Genomic DNA, 18,169 nt, shown 5'->3' with positions numbered 1-18,169 from the left:
CTGTCTTCATAATCTCCGGCATGGTGAAATTGACTCTCCACATATTCCATGGGTCTAGCGCCTTGTGTGAGTGTTTCTGATGTTGAATGTGAGGTCGGGGGACTCTGGTTGTTTGTGGTGACCCTGAATCCGCTATGAGACAAGTATTCAAAAGCATAGCGATATCTGTCAGTCACAAGTAGGGAATTACCTTGGATTGCTCTCTTCCTGTATAGTATCATTCATATCACCTTTCTCAGACTTCCCTTGACCTAAAATCTTATTTGACATCGACGTAATTTGCGGCTTGACAGCTGGTTTCAAAGAAAATACTTTCCCATGCTGAAGTGGCTTTGCAAACGAAAAGGCCGTTACGTCGATCCCAGAACTTTTTGGGCGTTGTACAAGTGACGAGGGAGGCATTTGCTGTTCCACTGATGAAGCTCGTCCTTGAGGGGCAACCATCGTTGCGCTGAGCCTAGGGGAGACAGGGTCATCAGCTTGTGCTATTTGGAGGAGTAGAAGCTCGTCAACTTCATCACTGTCCTCAGGCTGTCCAGGGACAGAAATGATGGGAGATCCTCTTGCAGATGAAGAGGGATTGTGAGCGGGATTCATTGTTTTCATTTTTTGTCAATCTGTGCTATGAGAGCTCAAGCTCAATAAAAGAGTGGGGGCGGGTTATACGATCTTGTATTCCAGGGAGAATGGTAAAAGGATGATTCGCTTAATGAAGAAGCTTGTCAGATAGGGAACGTTTGTCAAAGGGAGTATGGTGATGTTTACGATTTACATGTCGGGAACAGATGAGAACTGGTGAGCTGAGCAGACAGAATTACTGGGGGTCCCGTGATGTCTAGTCTTCTATTCCTACCTCTCGACTAGATGAAGACGACTCTTCCTCTTCTATAGAACACTGTTTATTACTCTCAATCGATCTGTCGATAGACATTCATGTTTACTATTTCGACTACAAGCAATGGCATTAGCCAAGCAAAGCTTAATATACATGCTACGCGATACAGCCCCAAGTTGAAGCTATCGCTACTGAAATATAAGAGTCACTCCAACCTAGCACCGATCCACCACCTCCTCCAAACTAATCCCCACAACCAACCAATCAGCCCTACAAACAACAAAAAGAAAGAAAAAACAGAAAAACCGCCGACCCCACACCGTCTGTCAAACCCGTCCAAGAATCCCGGCGGCCAAGCCCCCTCCGCCATTGGGCGCTTGCCCAGCAGCCAAGCCGGCAATCACAGAACTCCGGCGCCAACATCACGCAGAGGCACGCATGCGGGGTCCTGATTCGCTGCGGTGATCTATCTTTGTTCCCCTTGCAGTGTCAATCTGCGGTGATCAAGCTGCAGAAATACGTGCAGAGCTTGGATCTCGCCCGTTGGACCTATCAGTACAGGGGCCAAGAAGACCCTTTTAGCGCTTTCCTCAGGGGAGAGTGAAGTTGTCGGGGCAGTGCTTGATGGAGTGGTGGTATAACTATCATTGAGGGATTCTTCAGCGGGGGGTTTGTTTATTTCTCATTTTTTGTTGGGGATTATATCGCAGACTTCCTATTATCATATCTGCATCTTGCTTCAAAACCTACCGATAATCACTTTACACGCATCTTGAGAGCAAAATGTATTCCCAAATTCTCCCCATCTTCCTCGCTACTCTCCTCTCCCAAACAACAACAGCCCAAACCATCGACGAAGAGATCGAAGCCCAAAACAATGCCGGTGCAGAAGGGCCCTCCTCCGAGTCATCTGTGGGCGTATCCTCAGAGGGCATGATCATTCTCTGCACGATAGTCGGCGTCGTTGTTCTCATCGGAGGTATGCTATGCCTCTCTCCCACCCCAGCTGTCTTCACCGCAAGTATCCATTTTTGCAATTGGTCATCACTCACGATAATGCAGTGTCCTCCGCAGCGCTCTTCGTCGTCGCGAAAAGACGCCAATGGGCTATGCGCGAGACGATCTCTCGCTCTGCGCGCCAGGTCACGCAAGCTATTAAGACGCCGTTGACGCCTCGGTTTCCGCGGATGAAGCCTCAAGGGCAGAATACTGATGGTGGTGCTCACCGGGGTACGGAGGGTGTTGCGAGGCAGCAGACGAGGGACGTTGAGAAGGGGTCTGTGAGTGACGAGGATGTTAAGAAGAAAGGGGATGACCGTAGGGAGTCGAGGGGGTGGGGATCGCGTTTCTCGTTTAATCGAGGGTAAGTTCCATAGGCCAGACTATGCTATGGTCTGATGTTTTGTTCTACATACTTTTCTTTGGCGGATTTGGTTGTCGCTGTTGTGTTGTGTTGCTGGTCAACGCTTCTTGTGGGTTACGTTACTTACACTGTCTACTATGGGTTGAGTGATATTTGTGCTGGGTTTGGGTATAGCATGCTCGGAGTTTGCTTTCATGATTCATGTTTATGATTCGGGGCTTGTAATTGCTATGTATTCCATATGTCTATACCAAAAGATGGTTTCTTCCCAATAATCAAGGCTGCCTAGTTTGAGCTCCCAGAACATGGCTCAGAATCTACATGGCGTTTCATCATCTCAACAATATACAACAGCTGGTGAGGCTGCATAGAGTATAGATACAAATGAACAGATAACAAAAAAGGATATCAAAAATGCAACAATAAGAACAATGCAGTGTCGAAAACATGCGAAGAATAAACCATGACAACAGTATCATATCCAAAACAGAAAGAATAATATACACCTCGAACAACTCAATAAAAATCCGGCAAGTCCCCAAAATCTGGTATATCATCACCACACTTAAAAGACGGCTCATAAGCCTTCTTAGGCATGAACCCGTTCTTCCAAGCGGTCTTGTAGCTCCACTGAGCAGCCGACTCAGTATGCCAGGTCCAGTAAAACCAGCCCTGCCCCGTCTCAAAGGCAGACATCTGGGCCTCGGCGTAGGTCTGAAGCAGTTTCTTGTAGTCGTCTGAGTAGTCGGACGGGTCGGCGTTGGCTTGTTCACAGCTGCAGCGTGGGCCCGAGTCGGCTGTTGGGCAGTACTGCGTTGAATCGGTCTTGGAGAATGTGCCTTCCCAGCGGGTGCCGCGGCCGACATTGTTGAGATACTGTGCGCAGTCGGTGTCTGCTTGGGACCATTCGCCGCACATTGTTGGGCCCCAGCTGCGAGATGTTAGCTTGGGGAGCTTGAACTGGGGGTCAACGGTCAGGTAGGGCTGGAATGGCTACTCACCCTTCGCTCGTGCTGTTGATCTCTTTGATCATGTTGAACCAGTCCTTGCAGATTAGCTTGACCCGTTCCTTGTGTTTGAGGACTATCTGCCCCGTGTTGAAAATGCTGTACTGATGGGTATCAAGGAGCATGTGGTCCGGACGGTCCTTCAGCATCTTCTTCCACTTGCTGAGGTTCAGGAAGCCGTCGTGGACGACAATCCAGGCCTTGATTCCATTTTTCTGCACCAGTTCAGCGGCCTCCTTGCTCCAGTCTAAAACTTCTCCGACTGGCAATGTCAGCATGAACGGCTCGTTGACGAGGCCATATATGGTCACAATATTTTTGTACCGCGGTTGCGCAAAGAACTTTGATACTTTGTCGTGGATCTCCAGCGAACGCTTCCGGTTCTCAGCACCGTCCGGTCCCTGCAACCAGTTGATCGACCCTTCTCGCCCACTGTGGTTCCACCCGTTTTGGCTTCCGGGAAGTGCATGCGGGTCTAGCTTGACGCGCAGTCCGTACTTTCGAGCCCATTCAATGGCACGTAAGAGATATCGCCAAGAGATCTTCGCGACGTACGGATCGCCGTCATATGTTGTGACTGCCCAGTATGAGAACTGGATTCGGACGTGGTCGAGTCCTGCGTCCCTAATCTCGGCGAAGTCTTGCTCCTTGATAAAAGTCGAATAGTGTCTTTCAATCCGTGACGCAGCCGACTCTCCCAGCTTCTTGCAAAGCGTGTACTCGTCGATCACTTCGTCTTTAGCCGGATAATGCTCGAAGAGAGAAGGGACTATAAACGGCTCGATCGACAACCATCCGCCGAGATTAACGCCACGGATGGGCTGGTCTCCGTACGGGAATGGTTTATTTAACGGCGGCACGTTGTCGTTTGGACGGGCTGAATCGTCCCACTTTGAATCGATTCCCATGACGGAAAGACCCCCGACGGTCTCGCTCGTATACGTGACGTTGAAACCAGTCGAGTCGTACCACGTGAAAGGATCCAGCTCAGTTCCCTTGGCAGATTCCTGAAATAGATCGTCATTAGCCCATCTGTGGTAGAACACACAAACCTCAAGCAAAACATACCGGAATGCTGTCTCGACTTATCTTGTCCAGATTCGAGTTTTCTGGTTTTTCCTCGCCAGATTGCCCCGAACCGGAATCATCACCCTTCTTCTTCGACACAACAACAGCAACCGGAACGATGATAGCCAGCAGCAGAATCAGCACCCCAATAGCGATCAGCCACTTCTTCCTCTTCCAAAAAGGAGGCTGTCCCTCATCGCCATCCCCACTTCCATCCCAATCGCCCTCCTTCCGCCACCTATCCTCCATCGCCGGACCACCACCCCCCCGATGTCGAACTTCCATCTCGGGACTCCTCCCCTCCTCCAAGTAAGCCCCAGACACAATCCGACCTTTCGACTGCCCTCTCGGCGTCTCCCCAGGAAACGGCGCCAGCGTGCGCGGCTGCTCATCACCGACAACAGGGCGCTTCCGGCGTCGTTTCCGTTCAGCCCGGGCTTCATCAGCCGTGCGCACTCGATCCTCATCATCGTACCGAGCCCCCAGCCTCGCAAGCGCATCAGCACTCAGCAAATGCGACGCACTATTACTCGAGTCCCCACTCTGATGCTTTACCGCTGCGGCCCCGCGGTGGCGATCGCGATCCTTATCCCTCCGTCTCGCCCGCCGCGCCGCCGCCTCCGCATCTCGCTCCCGCTCCCGACGGCCCTCTCGCGCCCCATCTCTCGTCCGACTCCCACGATCCTTCCTCCGCACAGGACTCTCCTCATCGTCCGTTCTGCGGCGCGCACGTCTCTCCCGCTCCCTCTCTCTTTCTCTCGACGACATATCAGGCGCAGCCGGCCCTCTCCTCGCCTTCCCCCTCGACCTCTCCCTCCGTCTACCACCATCATCCTCAACGCCCCTCAACGGAACCGCAGGATCCACATCCGCTAAATCGTACTCCTCTGCATCGTCGCGCGATTCATACCCGCGCGACTCATATCCCCTCGCCCTCGAACGCGAGCCCCTCTCATCCCGACGATACCGCCCCTCCCGTCGCGGACTATCCTCCAACTCATCGTCGTCGTAATCTTCATCCCTCCGGTACCGATGTCTGCGCGCGTGGTTGTGGTAATCGTAGTCGTAGTCGGAGTCGTAAGCGCGGTCTCGCTCGCCGTCGCGACCGTCGCGGGTGCGGGGGTGTCTGGGCATGCAATTTATTGATCGACGATCACAAGCTTATCGCGATTGGAATGTGGGGATGTTGGATTGTTTGTTGTGTGGGTAGGTAGGGTGTGGTGGCGCGATACAATGGATGGGATTGAACCGCATCGAACGCCTATGAGATGGATGGATGGGTGGATGGGATCGATCGGATGTAATGCGGTGCGGCCCCGCTCGTAGATCTGTTGTTGTTGTTGTTGTTCAAGGTTGTTGAAGTTGGCGTTTCTGCGTTGTGGTATCGGGATATGGATGGCTAGGTGTGGAGGATGAGAACGTAGGAATCGATGGTAGAATCATGCATATGAGATCCCTCAAGCAGTCGAGAAAGAATAGGAAAAAAACAATCAGCAGTAGATGCAAAGTCTAGCCAGGTCGTTAGATCGTAGTAAGCTGGTAGTTGGCACAGCTGGCGCCCATCCATCCCCACCAACAAGAGACCAGCCAAGCTAGTGTTTCTTAGGCTCACTCAGCCTCTCTAGGCAAAAAGTAAACAAGACGCAAGGCGCGTCAGAGGATGACACATTGAGTGCTCCTATAATTTCTTGGATGTGCGCCCTACATAGAATGAAACATGCCTACTTACTATACATAAGTAGAAAAAATTTTATATAAACAGTGATTTGACGGGCGGGATGATCAGGCCTAGGTATGTGCCTAATTTAGGCAGCCTAGTGGTGGTGGATCCGCTCACTTTGGCACGGTTATGAGAGATCTCCTATATGTATAAAGCGATAAATTATCATACTAGTTGTTACAGTAGGTATTGACTAGATGCGTTCACTCAGTATCTATCAAATAAATATCATTAAGTACAGGCAGACTCCACACAGATGAAGTCATCATCACGAATAAAAGGATGGACAAAAATAGGTAGTATGTCCAACCATTGCACAGTCCAAGGCATATCCATATCATATGGCTGCGACGGAACCATTCCCAAGCTCCAATCTGGAACATAGTATGTATGTATGCCAACGCCACCGAGAAGACAAGAGAGAAAAAAACAGAAACTAAAGTACACGCCAATCGCAGCGGATAGAATGAGAAAAAGATATCAAACAAATCAGACAGATCGGTGTTGTGCCGCTTATATGTACAGCTTCAGCCGGCATAGGTCCGATAGGAAGGGAAAATAAAAAGGGCGATCTTGCCACGCTGAGACCAAGCGAATAAAAGATCAGAGGAGCACAGGAGACGGAATGGAAGAGTTCGGTCACTACCTAGTGGGTGACGCCAGAAAATACAATAGAAAACCAAAAGACCGAAGTCTCACAAACCTGCGTGACCTTCGGCACATCCGGGGAGAATAATTGGGAGTCGGCAACATCGTGGAGGCAATAATCCATCGATTCGAGGATGGTAAACCAGGAAACGCCAAAACATCCTTGGCATCGCGAAATTTTCCATCTCGAGCCTGGTGATGGTTAATTGCGTCTGGGGTTGATGGGCATCCAGATTCGACAAACGGCAATATACCCTAATCACTTAGATTTTCTGCATGGTACCCCATAATGTGGGGGTCCAATCAAACACGGATGGTCCAGCCAGTCGTACAGCAGGTCGAAGACGGCCGAAATATCTCGGAGAGGGGATTTCCAGCGTGAGCCGCAATGCTCCGACAGGGGTCGATACTGTCTGGAAACACGGCTCCTATGATACACCTCTGGTGGCATTCGTTTCCTTCATTTTCGTGTCGTGCGGGGATATTTGTTCAGCTGATGATTTGTCGGGCACCCTCTTTACCCAGAACACCGGGTTCTTGCGGCTTCGGGCTCCTGTCGCGTCCCTTTTTGCGGCTCAGGAATGACAGCATGCCACTGTTGGAGCTCTTTCCTTTGGCGTCGTTGGCGTCATAGCCTTCCGCGGGAAGAGTAGAACTGTGATCCGCAAGCTCGCTCCAGCTACCCGTTTCTTCCAATACCATCTGCACTCCCCCAGCCTTACTCGGTTTCCGCGCCGGTCCCCGGGGACGTTGAGCAGGGGGGGGTGGATGAAACGGACGATGGAACGAGGGAGCCGATGGCGGCGGGGGAGGTGGCTGCGACGTGGGGTGAGCAGGGAAGGTGTCCTTTGGCAGGGGGGCCGGTGGGATCTCTCCACCCTCACACAAAGGAGACGGGGCCCTATTGGTAGTATTGAACCGACCAATAGACCCATCATTCTGAGGTGAGGGCGAATTCCTGGAGATGTCGGGTTGCGAGCATCGACGGGAGTGCCCTGGACCGGGGCCGGTGCCGGGGGCGGGGGTAGAGGAGGCGGTAGGAAGGCAGTCTTCCGGGTTCCTGGAGATAATGTTAGCAAGGGGGTCTCCATTATGTTCTTATCCTTCCCTTCGGAAAACCCACGTTGCCGATGCGATTGCTTCCGCCGCGTTCCTGTGAATGGTCAGCGATCCGAAGGGGATACGTTCCAATATGGTAACATGAACATACGTCTTATACGAAGCCAGCGTGTAGTCGAATGGCTCAAACATAGTCTCTATCAAGCGGTGAAGCTCGTCTTCTCGGATTTCCTTCGCCGTGGCGTCTTCTCTGAGCTCGGCTCTCGGTTTCTGTCTGCGGGCCCGAGCCTCCAACGGCGCTTCTTCCAGCAGCAGCTCTTCCAGATCATACGTAGCATCAAAGTTCGTCTTGTCGCTAGATGGTGTGAAGACCGCGGGGATCTCCTTCCGTTCCAAAGCCTCAAAGTCAAGCTCGGCAAAGAAAGGATGCGAGGTAAAACTCTCAAAGCTGACTGCACCAATCCGCCTGCTTCGGTCCTTTTCCATGAGCGCACCCATGGCCCGCAGGCAGGGGACTGTGACCGCTGGGTTGGTGACAAAGTATCTGGGCTGAGCCTTCTTGATCGCGTCGCTCAACACTTCCTGACTCCGTCCTTCAAAGGGTCGCTGTCCGGCACATTAGTCGACTGTTGAAAACCGGCCAAGCGGGCTCCCAGGGAGGCGGCGATGCATACCTTATTGTAAACACACTCGTAGAACGTGACACCGAGCGACCACCAATCCACCTCGGACGCGTATCCACCTCCCTCGTACACTTCGGGGGCAAGGTAAGCTAGGGTACCAGACTTGCTCGTGAGCGGTTTTCCAGGGCGAAAATCCGAGGCAACGTTCTGTTGGAAACAAACCAGTCAGCGTCTGTCCGAGGAGTAGACCATAAGGGGACAACTCACAAAATCGGCCAAATGAACATGTCCTTCGGAGTCTAATAGAACATTATCTGGCTTGACATCCCGATGGATAATCCCTTGCGAGTGGATATACCGCAGGGCACAGCCCAGCTCTGCCAACCAGAAGCGAATTGCGTCTTCCGTGAAACATTTCCGGGAGATGTGGAAGCGCAAATCACCCCCGTTCATCAAATCCACCACGAGGTATCTTCTCGGAGGTCAGTGCCTAGTCGGTACAGTAGGAAGGTATGTATGGTAGGAGCATTGGCAGGTTCGTACATGTACTCAATATCTTGAAAGCTGTATCTCAAGTTGCACAGGAATGGGTGATTCAGGTGTTCGAGCATTCTCCGCTCCCGAATGATGTTGCGGACACTCTCCGACCGGACGACTACCGACAGGCAAGCAATTAGCCGACATGGCAACGACACCGACACCAACCCTGTGTAGAACCATACCTTCTTCTTTCCGAATGTATTTGAGGGCAAACGTCAACCCCGTATCCTTCTTCTCGACGATGCGCACCTTTCCAAAGGCACCCTTTCCGACCACCCGGAGGAGGCGGAAATGATTGAGATTCGCTATTCCTACATCATCAGCGCGCAGTTCGGGAGACGAAGCCCGCCAACTCCACTCGAACGGGAATGGCGAGCCAGGCATTGGTACGCACTCTCATCGCCGGCAGCTATCTGTTTCCCCTGCGAATTTCCCATTTAGGCGGATGTGTAGCAAGATATCCTGGCAACGGTTGTTCCGAGCAGCTCCCAACATCCCACGACGGTATCGGCAGGGTATAATCACGTAACACGGCTGGTTCCGCGGTCTGCGAGGGTTCGCAGACGTCGGTATGGGGGGAAAAGTAAAAAAGGTAAAAAAAAGACTAGACGGGCAGTAAAAAGCACGGCGGAGGAGTGAAATTCACGCGGCGACAAGGCAGTATATAAAGCGACGCTGGAAATGACCCATCCAGAACCTACGGACATTGTGAAACCGGCGTTAGCTGAGTTCCCAGGAAACAAGGCAAAGACGGGAGAGAAGAACGTGGGCGGAGGGGTTCATTTTCCCGACCAGTGGTAAGGAGAAAGCGTTCTGCAGGTGAAACGTACCCCAACGGAATAATACAGCGAACGGGATCAATCATGCAGCTGAGACCGAAACCGATTGTCTTGAGTGAGCCGTCTTCTTCTGGAGGGAGGGATGGAAGAGGAAAGTCGACAGATGGGAAGAGATCGTAGAAGGTAGTAGGTAGGGTAGGAGTAGTAAGGTAGGTAGTTCGGTGGTAGGGAACCTCGCAGCCCCTAAAGCGGGAGAAAGTTGGAATAGTCAGAGTGGAGAAGCGCTTTGTTTGGTCCAGAGAAAAAAGGCGGGTCTGTTCGAAGAAGGGAGAGTTGACTGACCACGCGAGTGATCAATGAAATAGGGAGTTAACTTTGGTTAAGTTTATGGAAGTTTATGGAAGTTAATAGGATTAATAGAATTAGTCGAATAAAATTATAGCCAACCATATCATATAAAATTATAACGATATGGATTATACTTTATAGATGATAGCCAAGTGCTTATGATACAGTACATGTACAGGCAAATGATACCAGAGTAGCAGATAGTAGTAAGTTTGACCTGAGTGACATTATTAGAATAAATCAAACCAATACAATCAATAGAACAAGGGGTATCAAGAGCAACCAAACACTCCGATCGGATTGTAATTCTGAGGACGAATTCTAGGAGACGTTTCTAAGGGGTAGTATACATGCGTAAAGAAGAAAGCCCCCAAGTACTACCATACATTACTAAATTCAAATATAAAGAATTGCAGATAACTTCGTGTAGACAGTATAAAACCCTATAATAATACGAACAACTGCCCAAAAGATGTCAAACAACCATTCCATCGCTGGGAGAGTCCCTGTTCAGTCACGTCAGCGATCCAGCGGTCAGCTCCGGGGACCATGCACGGAGCATGTCCTGTGTAATTATCGAAAGGATTTAATCCCTCCCTCGATCCTGATTTTTAACAGTTACCTAGTCCAAGCAGGAAGGAAGCGACGAAAGGAATCCTCCATCGAATCTACGGGGAGCGATCAGGGGCGACGAACCATCCGTCGCTAAATCATGACGAGAGAGTGGATTCTCGATGACAGGCGTTGAAGGATTGACAGAACAGTATCGTTTCCGCATCAGGGACGATAACCGCAAGGTCGAAATCATAATAATAATTGGGATTCATGTCATGCTGATCAAGAAGCGGACATTCCCTCCTGTCTCCCCGCAAACTCGCCGTCCAAATGATCAGTTTGACCAGAGTTGACCTATCATCACATCGGTAAACGAGAGCCGCTCATCTCACTCAGCTGAAGGATCCGGAGGATCTAGAACAGGGAAGACACTCCTTGCTTCTTCGTTTCTCTGCATGACCAACCCCGTCTCGTGGCCGCCACGTTTCGCACGGGGTGCATGTTGCGGTGTGTACGCACGCTGTAGCGAAGGCGTGGTGTATCACAGACAACACGAACAACATTCTGTGGTTTGCCAGTATCCTTGAACATCCGTCATCCATCTAGACCCTAGACCGGGCGAGACAACTTTTCCCTGGGGGACGATGCTACTACCGGTAGTGGTTAGTCCAAACATTGAATATCCCGAGATTGGATGCAGAGTCAGACACTAGTACAGCTGTCGATCAGTCCACCACCACCCTGGTTGGATTGGCTGCAAGATCCCTGCTGGCCCTAAGTTTCATGTTCGTTCTGGCTGGCTTTCACCAGCTCTGCCTGTGAGATTGAATGGGGTGGTGTTTGAAGGTTGAACGAAGTAGTGAGCCGTATAGGTGGTAGTATATTATGTCAGAGTAAAGTCAAATGGGGTGTTATTTTCTCACAGACCTCCTTGTTGTTCCTTCACACGTCAGAGTTCGATTTCAAAAAGACGAAAAAAGGGTCAACCCCACAGGCTCCTATCCAGCCCCATCATGTTATTTCTATATATATTTTTCCGTACGACATACTCTAGTTACTCCACCAGGTGTAATCTAAAGAACTAAGAAGAATAATCAAAAATAAGGATAAAAATAAATATAAAAAGAAGTAGAGAAAAAGGGTCCAAGAGAAATTAGAATAAGGAGAATCACAATCTCACCAAGATCGCCACAACACCTTAGATTAAGCGGGTCCCCATCCATGATCCACCTAAGCACCTTAACTCCGTGCTCTTAGCGAGTTTAACCATCAGCTTTCAGTCTTCCCCCAGAGGACAGAGACTCAAAGAGAGAGAACAGAGAGAGAGAAAGTCCAATTTCCCCATTGGTCGTCCACAGCGCAGATCCTATTCATCTCACGACTATTCATCTCACGACAAGCTGGCCCCCCTTAGCCTGCGACACAAGTCCAGAAGCTAGCCAAGAATAAGGCTGCAACGCCGACGCGAGGCGCGCCCCGGCCAGGGTCTATCCATGATTCCATAGGTTCGTTTGGCGTTTGGCGGCCCCTGGGGGCGTCCCAAGGCTGTTTTCCAGTTGTCAAACGCAAGTGGGTAGTGGAGACACTCCCCTACCTTTGCCTAAGAAAGACTAGGTAGGAGACTAGGGGCGTCTTATGCACAGTTCGTGGTGGCAATCTCCGAGAAAATCGATGTCTCATCCTTCCAAGATAAAAAAAAATCTAAATAAAGACAAAGAATGGCTAGTCACCGCTTTTTTCTTTGCTTTTCTTTGCTTTTGCTTGTCTCGGAGGTGCTTTTCTTTGGATATTCTAGAACTCGACAGGAAGTACGGAGGCGGATAGATGCAGCGGAAAGGGGCTGCATCGGTAAAACCCGGAGTCTGACCCCGTATTTCTTGGCCGGTGGAGGAGAGAAAGGAAATCAATTAGGAGAACAAGGCGTCATAGCTACCTAGTAGAGGCAGCTAGTGCTGTCTTCAATAGTCCCCATTCCCCAGCTTCTTATCTATCCCCAAAAGATAGTTTCCCCAGACGGCGTGGAGTATACGCGCAACAAACTAGCCCTTGCATTCTGTATGTAATGCCACCTACCTACCTATTTACGGAGTAGTATTGCGTTTATCCCATCTATGCCCAAACCCGTGGTGATTGTCACGCATCGATATCCAAAAGACGATCATTTTAATCTAAGAGTATTACTCCATTCAGATATGATCCTCTCCTTCATACCAGGGATGTGATCCTCTTCCACTAAGGCAGGTCAGATACCTAGGTTAGGTACCTACCTAGGCAGTATACACTGAATATAGTCGACCCATATGATTGCACCACAGGTGATCTTCGATCACCAGCCTCAGGGGCATCCGATTTTCCCTTGAGGCAAGCAAACAGATCAGATGATGGATAGATTGTTTGCATGGGACTAACTTACTGGTAGCTTGCCGACACTACTATCATGAGGTGATGATCCGAGGCTATGCAGTGCCGATAGAGTTGAGACTAATGTCAGACTGAAATTGCGTCAGTCGTATAGTCGCACGTGAACTTGTTTCATGTTGTTCACCGGCTACTAGTAGGTGTTCGAGATAAGACGTTTCATGGGTGGGATAGATGGTGAATGAATGAATAGTCAAAGATACTAATTACCCGAAGATAGACCGGAGTTTACCCTCTTGGATTCCTTGGATGTCAGCTTACCACGGTATTGGGATGTGGCTAGGTATGATTTATCCGGGAGATATGGCAGATACAGATGATAGGTAGTTAATGATGTAGTTTACTTCGTATGGTAGCCATGCACCTCCTGAATTAATACATTAAGCGCAAACCAAACTATAGTATAGTATAGTATAGCATAGTATATATAAAACACCGTCGATCAAATCTCCCCCACCACACACCTCAATAACTCCGGAACAACAACACCCGCATCACCCTGAAAGAACCAATCCCCAGCCCCTAACCCCCCCGCCCCAACATCCCCCCGATCCATATTAACAACCGCCACCCGCGCGCCCCTCGCACGCGCCTTATCCACATACCCAGCAGCCGGATAAACCTGCGAGCTGGTCCCAACCACGAGAATCAGATCGACAGGCCCGGCCCTCATCCACCCGTCCACGAAATCCAGCGTCGTCAGCGGCAGGCTCTCCCCAAACCACACCACCCCCGGCCGGAGCAGCCCGTCTTTGCACTCCGGGCAGTGGGGCAGGTCTTCCCGTCGAAGCGGGGCCAGCGGAACCCGCTCGTCGGAGATGTCCGCCTCTTGGCCCTCTGCTTCTGCCCCCGACATCGCGGCAGACAGCGACTGCCCCGCTGCTTCGCCGGTCTTGTCGTCTGACGACGGCGTCGGCTCGGCCCCGCCTGTTGGGATGGCTAGTGCGGGTGTGATAGGGTCCGAGAAATCGTTCTCACGCGAGTAGCTGCAGTAAAAGGATGTGCATTTAACAGTGAATAGCGATCCGTGCAGGAGATGCAGCTGTCCCGAGGGGTGGTTTGCGCGTTGCGAGAGACCTGCATCAGGAGTTAGTCAACAACACACACGACTACACCGCCAGCACCTATTGCAGTTTGAGGAAAAGAAAGACACAAAACGCACCATCTACATTCTGCGATAGCGTATGGAAGTCCGGCATGCGCCGCGCGAGCTCCGCCAGGGCATAGTGCGCGCGATTCGGCTGCGCCTTTTGCGCCATATGCCGCCTGTAGCTGTAGAACTGCCAGACCAGGTCCGGGTAGGCGTTGAAGGCTTCGGGCGTCGCTAGGTCGGTCGCATCGTGAGATCTCCAGAGACCGCCTGCGCCGCGGAAGGTGGGCAGTCCGGAGGAGGCGGAGATTCCAGCGCCTAGCAGCGCGAGGACCCGCTTGCTGCGTTTTAGGTGGTCTGTGAATGAGCGGAGATCAGCGGCGGGGATGCTGGACGCCATGGCGGCAGAGGGGTGGGCTTGGTTGGGGTTTATTGTTGATGTCGGGTTGGGATTGAGATGGCTTGTTGATGTTCTTGTTTAGGGATAGTTGGGTTAGTGTTAATATTTTGTTTGTCGCTACTGTTTGAGCATGGTATAGCCTGTCGTTGATGTTCACGCTGTTGGTGTTGGTCTGGCCGGTCTGACAGTTGGAGGTGACTCCAAGACGCGCCAAGACGGAGAGAGCTATATATGACGTGGGGTGCGATAGTATTCCGCGGTGCGATTAGTAGAGGTAAGTCAACAGGAGTGGCAGTTCGTTAAGGGCAAATTGAATATTCTGTATCAGTAGGTTATTGAATTGCTACTGTTATCTTCTTATGGTCAATAGACTCGTGGTTTTAAGGAACAGTGATTTGTATAGAATAAACAAGCTTAAAGCTTGGCAAGTGTCAATTGATAGGCTCCGGGAGCTGGTCGTCCACAAAGATACACTTCACCATGCAGCAACGACAACATAAAGTATCTCATATATACTTTCTATCTAGTTGATCAATCTGATCTGAACGTAAATTTACAGGTAGTATTTGAGCCAGGGTTAGACTTTGAACGCGATATACATACTGCGTTGTGCTGTATAGCTAGACGCAAGATGTATCTCTCCCCAACTGCCAAGCCAGCACGAAGGAGTGGGTTGACCATTTGTTGCGTCCCGCTGTACAATTGATTCTTCGAAAGTACACTCAAGGATCTAACCCATTCCTCACGCGAGCCCCATCTTGGGAGATAGGTAGTATATTGTTGAGCTGAAGTATCTTCTACTCCCCAGTTTCAGCACATCGTCAAGCTATAAGTCCAAGCGAGCCCAATCAGCAAGACATTCATCGCAGGTGCTTATGGAATATGGCATCGCACTCACCATCCAATCTCAACACATACACACTTAGGCGGTGCGCCCATCGTAGTTACCCTTGCCGGGGCACTTGGCGAGGCCAGTCCTGGTCGAGACATCACATGTCTTTCCGGTTCCTCCAGCTTGTCTGGTGCACTATCAAAGAGGTTCAGTGGGCATTCCAAACAGTCACAGAAAGCAAGGAGAGAAAATGATTGAGGAAGAAAATTGAAGAAAAGAGTAGTTCTCTTACAGAAGTGCCTCGGTAGCAGTCACTAGATGGCCTTTGTCAGCATGCAATATCAGAGGTTCAGCCTTCTCGACAACGTACTAGAGTGTTCCCCCCAAGTCGCAGCGCGTGTCACCGCAACGCTACAAATTGAAAACTAGATTAGCTTTGTGCAGAGGGAAAAAACCGGGCTGGTCGTACTCCAGGCAAGTAGGCTACTCGAGGCTCGAGCTGGTTTCCAGGGGCCGGCGCAGCCATGATTATGACGGCGCTGGTAGCGATAGCACATGCTACAGCGAAGAACTTCATCGTGGTGGTTGATTGGAGTGAATTTAGCTTGTAAAGTAGTGGGTGATTAAAGAGACGGAGGAATGAGCTGATGAGTTGAGTCGAACCTCTGAGAAACTGGGGCGGGGGTTTTAAATAGCTAGATCGGAGACCGGTAGAGCTCACAATGACATTTTTCGTCCGTTTCTTCAATTGTGGAGGGGCCGGTGTCTGCGTCCAATCATTAATGACTCCATTATGCCCCCAATGTGCGGCATACGCTACGGTCAAGGCTGTGCTCGAGAATATCTTGACCGCGCTGAATCCTGACGGGAGCGTTGGGACTTAGTCGTGCAATGGCGTCGCTTGGGCATGTAAGGTACGCTGTCAGACTCGTTCTGCAGGCTCCTCAAGCTGCCTTGCCGGAGGAAGCTTAGACTTAGCCCTGTGCTAGTGGCTTTAGTGATGATAGAACAGTGAGGTCTTGCCTGTTAAAGCGGATTTTTAACTACTCGGGAGGACGCTTAGTGCTTAGTCGGTATGGCCCGGGTATCAATTTGAATTCAATTATCGATCTGCATAACTTAGTGCCGGTAATATCTCAATCTGCAGTGTATATACTAATATTAGTCCTTCGTCGCTCGAATATTTCGCAACTAGATGACGATCAGTTCAAGTGTGGACCTCACAAGAGGGACTTTGGGGTTATGTCATTAGAATACTCATCTTGCATGGGTTATTGTGCAGATAACTCTGCAGCTCCACTAAGCATCCTTCAACTTCTTGGCAAATATGGGGGCTGTTATGGTGATAATAATAGCCCGGGGCTAATTAAGCGAAATACCGCCCCATCAAGTCTATGGAGATGCAGCAGATACACTTGCACGGTCTGTGACCTACGGTTTTCTCGCCGTCGAATTGAGTAAGTCAACCTACCTACGAGGTATATTCTGGAAATCTTGTGGCCCTACTTGAATAACTGCGATTTCTCCAAATGTGTTTCGACAAAAGCGCCATAAACCAAGCATATGTCCCATCGAAGAGTGTATCCTGTGCCATAAACAGGCATTGAAGGAATGACGCGGGTCGAATTGGGGGTGTCAAGCGGAGCGTGGTCCAGAGCTGTAGCAACACGGTCTAGAATATGGACATAGCTTATGAAACAGTTGGGCAAGTCCATGAATATTCTTTTTCATTCATCCAATCATTCATCCTTTCATTCGTGTTCCATCCACTAGCAATTGTGCTATTTTGAATTGTTCGAGGACCTATGCGATCGACCCTCCCTGGAGGACCTGTTTGATATATTCAATGCGACGATCTTTAATATACCATTCATAGTATAGCGCAACATTACATAGGGGCGCTCCTGGTATAGATGCCGGCAAACCTGCATTTTCGAAATCATCAATAGAGGCCTTGGTGTATGAGACACCTGGCGAGACTCGGATGTTCGAAAGTTATAAAGACTCTGATGGGGTGTTAGTTGTTGCAAATGATTCTGATCTCCAGAATGCATGTTGGTCTTGTCCATATGAAAGAGTTTTGATGTCATCATCGCCATGTTCAACTATGGAGAACGAAGCTCAAATTCTGATATAATTAATATCAGGTGGATTGCAAGGATCCAATTACCCATTCGAAATCTCCGGACCTTGACAGCGTCCAGCGTGTCAATACTGATTGCAGAAGAAGAGCCAAACACTTGTTTGCTGGTGAACATTGGTCCATCAGACCATCAGACCTTCATGAAGGACTTGAAACCATTCAGCCAAATTTCTTGGTATTGATGCAAGACGCAAGAATAGCTTGACGTTGAACAAATTTCATCCCACTGTACTGATTGTATCCTCGGTCATGGTCGAGATTCTCCCAGTATTACTTCAGTTAACAAGAAGAGCCCAGGTCGTGAGAACTGCACGAGGCTTGAAGATAGATACCGAGTCAGTAAGAACAAAGCCCGGAATTCTTTTAAGAGATCGTCTCGAATCCGCCTTGTCGAATACTATGTCGTCTCCCCGATCTGCATGTCCTGCGCTTGGCAGGTCATGGCCGAGTAAATCACCCAAGAGCTGTACGGATCCATTCAGATCGAGCCCATTAGAGCCTTACCCCACTTCCATGTACTCCGTACAGTCATGGAGAACTGCGACATACCAATACTTGAATCAAAGACGCGGTTGGATTTCTCCACCACTTGATAGGTTCAGTGGGTGCGCTAGGAGATACCAAGAAATACAGGAAACTGACAAGCGAAACAAAGGGAAACCTCGCGATTTATGGGATAAAAGGAGAAAAGAAAAAAGAGAAAATCCAAGATCACAAAGAAACAATACTTGAAATGAATTG

The 18,169-nt window shown here is 50.0% G+C and overlaps 6 protein-coding genes across 6 annotated transcripts; 1 reads left to right on the top strand and 5 right to left on the bottom strand.

Moving 5' to 3' along the window:
• Window positions 1-1,446: 1,446 nt before the first annotated feature.
• On the top strand, window positions 1,447-2,475 carry BDW47DRAFT_11225 (uncharacterized protein). The gene is made up of 2 exons (XM_024814130.1): window positions 1,447-1,814; window positions 1,898-2,475. Exons 1-2 carry the CDS (start codon window positions 1,619-1,621, stop codon window positions 2,200-2,202), a joined length of 501 nt encoding a protein of 166 aa, XP_024673660.1. The 5' UTR covers window positions 1,447-1,618; the 3' UTR covers window positions 2,203-2,475.
• Window positions 2,476-2,561: 86 nt separating this feature from the next.
• On the bottom strand, window positions 2,562-5,539 carry exg2 (putative exo-beta-1,3-glucanase). The gene is made up of 3 exons (XM_024814119.1): window positions 4,274-5,539; window positions 3,200-4,212; window positions 2,562-3,129 (listed from the first exon to the last, which is right to left on the bottom strand). Exons 1-3 carry the CDS (start codon window positions 5,405-5,407, stop codon window positions 2,715-2,717), a joined length of 2,562 nt encoding a protein of 853 aa, XP_024673659.1. The 5' UTR covers window positions 5,408-5,539; the 3' UTR covers window positions 2,562-2,714.
• A 1,214-nt stretch (window positions 5,540-6,753) lies between these two features.
• Window positions 6,754-9,402, bottom strand: BDW47DRAFT_11187 (serine/threonine-protein kinase). Its single transcript, XM_024814039.1, has 8 exons — window positions 9,258-9,402; window positions 9,046-9,168; window positions 8,867-8,978; window positions 8,591-8,795; window positions 8,375-8,530; window positions 7,852-8,306; window positions 7,765-7,794; window positions 6,754-7,701 (listed from the first exon to the last, which is right to left on the bottom strand). The coding sequence occupies exons 1-8, from the start codon at window positions 9,298-9,300 to the stop codon at window positions 7,131-7,133; spliced, it is 1,695 nt and encodes a 564-aa protein (XP_024673658.1). The 5' UTR covers window positions 9,301-9,402; the 3' UTR covers window positions 6,754-7,130.
• A 1,316-nt stretch (window positions 9,403-10,718) lies between these two features.
• On the bottom strand, window positions 10,719-11,327 carry BDW47DRAFT_102848 (uncharacterized protein). Its single transcript, XM_024811938.1, has one exon. The coding sequence runs from the start codon at window positions 11,145-11,147 to the stop codon at window positions 10,938-10,940; it is 210 nt and encodes a 69-aa protein (XP_024673657.1). The 5' UTR covers window positions 11,148-11,327; the 3' UTR covers window positions 10,719-10,937.
• A 2,078-nt stretch (window positions 11,328-13,405) lies between these two features.
• On the bottom strand, window positions 13,406-14,609 carry BDW47DRAFT_130812 (SIR2 family NAD-dependent protein deacylase; the record flags this gene model as incomplete). Its single annotated transcript, XM_024817176.1, has 3 exons — window positions 14,126-14,609; window positions 13,505-14,040; window positions 13,406-13,462 (listed from the first exon to the last, which is right to left on the bottom strand). Exons 1-3 carry the CDS (start codon window positions 14,451-14,453, stop codon window positions 13,406-13,408), a joined length of 921 nt encoding a protein of 306 aa, XP_024673656.1. The 5' UTR covers window positions 14,454-14,609.
• A 766-nt stretch (window positions 14,610-15,375) lies between these two features.
• BDW47DRAFT_124329 (uncharacterized protein) lies at window positions 15,376-15,862 on the bottom strand (the record flags this gene model as incomplete). Its single annotated transcript, XM_024816235.1, has 4 exons — window positions 15,376-15,480; window positions 15,578-15,599; window positions 15,656-15,696; window positions 15,755-15,862. The coding sequence occupies 4 exons, from the start codon at window positions 15,860-15,862 to the stop codon at window positions 15,376-15,378; spliced, it is 276 nt and encodes a 91-aa protein (XP_024673655.1).
• Window positions 15,863-18,169: the final 2,307 nt, after the last annotated feature.

Source organism: Aspergillus candidus (assembly GCF_002847045.1).
Source record: "Aspergillus candidus strain CBS 102.13 unplaced genomic scaffold BDW47scaffold_12, whole genome shotgun sequence".
NCBI lineage: Eukaryota > Fungi > Ascomycota > Eurotiomycetes > Eurotiales > Aspergillaceae > Aspergillus > Aspergillus candidus.
Note: the sequence above shows the minus strand (reverse complement) of the source record. Positions and strands in the feature narration are given on the sequence as shown.